The sequence below is a fragment of the Pieris napi genome, chromosome 10 (genome assembly GCF_905475465.1).
Source record: "Pieris napi chromosome 10, ilPieNapi1.2, whole genome shotgun sequence".
In the NCBI taxonomy this organism is placed as follows: Eukaryota; Metazoa; Arthropoda; class Insecta; order Lepidoptera; family Pieridae; genus Pieris; species Pieris napi.
This window is the reverse complement of record NC_062243.1, coordinates 9967083-9972443: the sequence shown is the minus strand read 5'-3', so window position 1 is coordinate 9972443 and position 5361 is coordinate 9967083. Positions and strand designations below refer to the sequence as shown.

General features: G+C 33.5%; 2 protein-coding genes across 2 annotated transcripts; both read right to left on the bottom strand.

Annotated features, from left to right (window-relative positions):
• Positions 1 to 119: 119 nt before the first annotated feature.
• Positions 120 to 2670, bottom strand: LOC125053148. The gene is made up of 3 exons (XM_047654378.1): positions 2479 to 2670; positions 907 to 1094; positions 120 to 442 (listed from the first exon to the last, which is right to left on the bottom strand). The coding sequence occupies exons 1-3, from the start codon at positions 2501 to 2503 to the stop codon at positions 278 to 280; spliced, it is 378 nt and encodes a 125-aa protein (XP_047510334.1). The 5' UTR covers positions 2504 to 2670; the 3' UTR covers positions 120 to 277.
• A 110-nt stretch (positions 2671 to 2780) lies between these two features.
• Positions 2781 to 5196, bottom strand: LOC125053147. The gene is made up of 2 exons (XM_047654377.1): positions 5010 to 5196; positions 2781 to 4428 (listed from the first exon to the last, which is right to left on the bottom strand). Exon 2 carries the CDS (start codon positions 4319 to 4321, stop codon positions 3086 to 3088), a length of 1236 nt encoding a protein of 411 aa, XP_047510333.1. The 5' UTR covers positions 4322 to 4428; positions 5010 to 5196; the 3' UTR covers positions 2781 to 3085.
• Positions 5197 to 5361: the final 165 nt, after the last annotated feature.

Below are 5361 nucleotides of genomic sequence, written 5' to 3'. Positions count from 1 at the left end.
TTTATTTTTTAATTTAATTCACCTGTTATTTATTTACATCTACATACGACAACTTTTAAGTATGAAAATATAAATTGATACAGTAATAAAATTTATTTCTTAATAATGAAATTTACATATCACTTTCCAAAAATATAATTCATTTATAAATGAATGATTTTCACGAACTTTATATCTAAAGATACATATGTAATTTTATATCACCATTTTCATACAACATGGTATAATAGTCCTAACTAGGTATTTTATACATTTTAAACGTTAATTAAATTTATATTTAAGAGTCTCTCATCCTCGCTTGTCTTTCTTCTGAGATAGCAAATTTATTACAAAGGAAGAAAATAAGAGTTTCAGACGTAGGTTTGACTTTTCCTTCAGCAATGAGACGTCTAATGTTACGGATTTGTTTCTTGTGAGGGAACTCTTTGGATGGTGGGTGTGCCTAGAAAAATTGTTTAAAGTAAACAAAACATTGAATAAACTTGGCTCATAGTGTCAATATATGAAAATGATAAACTTTATCAATGACTTTTTGTATATTTTATAGTATCGAGAAGCGAAAGTATAATTTAAATATATCAGCTTAGAATATTATAAGAAAATATTACTTTCTAAAATCAAAATATAAGTGAAACTGAAATGCTTTTATAACAAGTTAAGGATATAAATTATTAGAACGAAATGTATTGTCATCCGTTTAATAATTGAGTTAAATACTAATGGGAATGATTCGAAATCTAAACGTCTATGAGAGAAACTATAAATGGTTAAGTAATTGCGATATATTACTTATTGAAAATCGAAATAAAAATTCTATGAAACTAAAACATTCAGCGAAACCGATATTGATGAAATGCATAAAAGTTATTTGCATCGGCGGGTAAAAGCAGTGGAATCTCAGCTTACTTCTCCTATCGGCTGGTCTCCTGGTTGGCTGCCATCATCCCACATTACTGGATGCCACGTCCGCCGGATTGCCTTCTCGGGAGGAATCAAAGCTTGTGGTGGCTTCAATGGTAGCGAATTCACGTCAATGTCACTGACGTCATCGTAATTTAAATAGTCTGCGCTCATTATTACTGGAATTGGGTATTCTGAAAATTATTTGTTTAACATAAACATACCAATATCCTCTACGTTTCTCAGATAAATAAAAATTGTTGGAGGTTTACTTGTGCTGTTGATGTGTCTGTTCTACTCCTTTTGTAAGAATTAGCAACTAATATAGATGATGCGGCAGAAATCGAATCCAGGTTCTTTATGCAAAATAAGATCACCAAAATCACGGGGGCCGTTCTCATAGGACTACTGACATTCTTTATAAAACATGATATATTTAAAAAATTTATTCACGACATTACATATTAATCTGTATTGATCTACACTATTCGTTATTCCTATGAAATAGTTTTGTTTATAACTAAACTAAACTTTTATAACTAAAATTTCCGATTGCTAGATATACTGTGTAATATACATATACACCAAACATTCTAGGCTTTTGTACAGGCCAACGTTTGATGATATAAAAATAAACACGGGCAAGCCGTAAAGAAACAACTACGCAATTCAATTGAATTGGTTATTTGGCACAGATACAAGAAATCATTTTCGACATCGGCTGTTTGAACGATTTCTCATAAGATTACTTTTTATTGTTGGGTCATTTCGTAAAATATTGGGAAGTATTTGTATTTATATAACTACTGTACTATTAAAATAATTTAATAGCAGTTTAATCATGATAACAAGTCAGGTTTTTAGAAAAAAATATTTTTTATCTTTTACGCCTCTAATAATGTGATAACTATGAAATTTATGTATAAATTGGTAATATACCTAATTAAATAGTTGTGCCCGCAGTTTTACGGGTCTTTTTACAATTCATCATAAGACGAACAACACCTATTTGTTTTATAATAAAACATTGTTTATCAAATTTAATATAGACGAAAATATCCTAAATTACCATTTCCGAGATAGGGCGTCCAACAGTTTTCGCTTTGTAATGTATGAGGGTTTATTTAATTACTAAGAAACTAAAAGTATTATTAAAAATATTTTTAACATAGGCACTACCTATGGTTCACAGTTCAGATCTAGATTCAGATTTAGATCGAAAAACGCTAAGTTACTTATTTATTATTAATTTGACAACTTTTACACGGGTCTGTAATCTATTAAGCCGAAACTTGCACACAAGTAGAAATTTATTTTAATTAAGTTCATTATAAATAACTGATGATACTTATGAGCTTAAATAATAGCGCAACATAATTAAACTTACATGTATTTAAACACGCACTGTTGTTCTACACTTTCGCAGACAGAATAACAAGGTATTTTAGGAAAACCCGATGTGTTTTCAACAAAGGAATAAGCGGACGTAAAATCAAATTGTAATTACTTTCTCTTTCCTCGTAGGATCTTCACTACGTCGCGGTTCGTGTCTTTGTGACGTTAAATTTGGACAATTACCAGTTGATCGGTATACGGCGTACATATTGACATCTGGGCCGCTGACCGGATTTAATGCCAACAAGTTCAGCAGCTTAGAATTTCATTGTTCCATTTCTTATTTGATTCAAATGGGTCACTCTATGTTTAATTCAAATTAATATTTTTGTGACTAAACCGTATCCATAGGCAATTTATATAAGATATTAGCAAGCTTGAGATACTTGTATAGAACCATGTATCACCGGCGGTAGTTTCGCGCTCAATGTCAGGGAAGTTAAATATTTTCGTGAAAATAATTTGTACAACAATAAACACATGTATTATATAAAAATATTTATTTATAAAATAAAACTAGTCAACAATAACTAGATAGGCTAGACACCTATCTTAAAATTTAACAACGTAATCATAATAAGTATTGTTCGTAGTATTATAAAACGCCTAGCTTTAATAATATTAAAATAAGTCTGTAAAAATACCCTTCCACTTTTACATTACAAATGTTACATAGTTCTTTTGGTTCACAATTATAAACAGAAATAACTAGGCGGTGTATAGTCTCGGAATGGGGTTAAGACACGATCCTGTTTTAGTAATCATATCTAAGTATTACTGAGGTCTTATCTTAAGCTCCTAAGACTAACTCATCAAATGAAGCCTCATGATCTGATCTTGAGAGCATGTATTCCGGTAAAGAAACGCCTAAATCTGCGCTGTAACGTGGGACAGTTTCTGCCCAAAATGCACCTTTTGAATCGGCACCTGCAAATTCCTCCGGCGGGGCAATATTTGGCTCATCAGCGAAGGGCTTTTCTTCATTTACTTCACTATTCTGACTTCTTTTAACTTTTACGGACCTTTGTTTAGTTGCAGTCGCAGCTACAGGATTACTAGCAGACGCAGCTAGAGATGCGTGTGTTGCCTTCTTTCGTTTCTGTTTATTCGATCGTTTACTTATCGCTGACGTTTGTAATGGGGGCGTACTTGTGGTTATAGTTTGACTTTCCGAACCTTCGTTGCCTTCTTCGAGCGTAGCAGGTTTAGATGTAAATTCTTTAACTTCCTGATATGCCAAATGACTTTTCTTGGGGGCCGACTCGGAAACAAACATACACTCTTCATGTTTCAATCCAGCCTTATCAAGGCACTGAAAACATGTCATTCCGTTTTTCTGAACCTTATTACATGCCGATCTGTCCTTCTTTTTAAATTCTGCTAGTACATGTTCCACATCTTTCTTTGGTTCATTGTCCGAATAAAATCCTGGCAGTGCCTTTTGATAGTCGTATCCTTTCGATTTGGTCCTATCGTCGTTATTTTCTTCGCTTGATGCTCGTAACGCCTCACTAGGCTTGGGATTGGAAGTATGAATATAATATGATTTATATTTATCATCATCGTCGCCACGTTTATAGTTATTAGAAGGCTTTTCTTCGGAATCAGAAAATTTTTGTGGACCCGTTTTGTCATCCGGGGAGTCTTCATAGTTTTTTATTTTTGCGGGCTTATCATTTTCTTCGCCAGATTTATCATCGGGTTCATCGTTGCTGTCAAAGTTTTTTTCCTTTGAATAAGCATATTTATTATTTTTCGGTTCAGCCTGGTATGAACAGGATTCATAATTACCACCCGTTTTGGGGTCCTTGCATACATTACAGGTCATTCCATCTCGCTTAACTTCCTTGCAGTTACCAGGATTTTCTTTAATTTCTGCAGCTTGTTTATCCGATAATTCTTTGATTCTGTCATATTCTTTGTGGTCATAGCCACTATCGTAATTATAAGGATAATCGTATTTATCCTTAGAGTCTTTATCATCCTTATAGGCGCTATAACGACTTCCCTTGAAAGCTTTTGGCATAGCCTCATACTCCGAACTATAGTCATAGGAAGCATCATCCTCGTCGTCTCTCTTTTTCTCATTTTCCCGGCTTCGCCCTCTGGTATAACGTCGGATACGCACAGGTCCTGCAATATAAGGATTTGGCTTGTAATTTGAGTCACTTTCAAGACTTTCAACAGATTCGTCTCTTCGATAATGCAGAGGATGTGTAACTTGAGCATTAACAAGAGGTTGGAAATAGGCTGACACAGCGGGATTTTTTTTTAAAGCTGATAAAATTTCTGCCCCGTCTTCCTGTTCTTCGGGTTTAAAGACGCGATAATTGGGATCATGAACTGTCCGGATATTATATTTAAGTGGGCGTGCATTACGCAATAAATCAAGAGGTTGTGATGTCAGGTCTGATTCTTCACGGCGAAGAGACTGATGAGTAAAACCCTGACTTGCAATGGGATTGAAACCAAAATTTTCTGCAGCGAATATATTTTTGGGAGCCACTTCTCTTTGAATAGAATCGATAGAACTACTGACTATAGTATCAAAGAACTGAGGGTATAGATTTTTATCAACTTCTAGCATTGCAGTAGCCACGGGATTGGATGAAAGAGATATTTTACCTGTAATCGAAATGGGTTTGAGTTTAATATTAGAATCATTTAACTATCGAACGTCAGCATATAATATGTACTTAAATAAATTTACTAACCAGATTTCACATCCTCTAAAATGCTCTCGGTACCCAACGACTGATCGAATCCAGTGTTTTCTTCATTATTTGAGAATACTTCTCCGCATGTAATTATTAGAATAAACTGAAACAGTGTTAAAAGTATTAAAATTGAGATATTTCTCGCAAAACAATTACAAAAAATTAAAATACCGTACCAAACATTTTAAGGCCAACATTTTTAAATGGGTAAAAACCCAAAAAAAAAATCGCTATAAAATTAACTTCCTGCTATATCGAGTTGTATATCTGTTTTGAGTTGAGATAAAAGTAGCGTCATATTATTACAATGACAAGGTTTTATAGGCGTTATTATTGCGAAGGTGAAAGA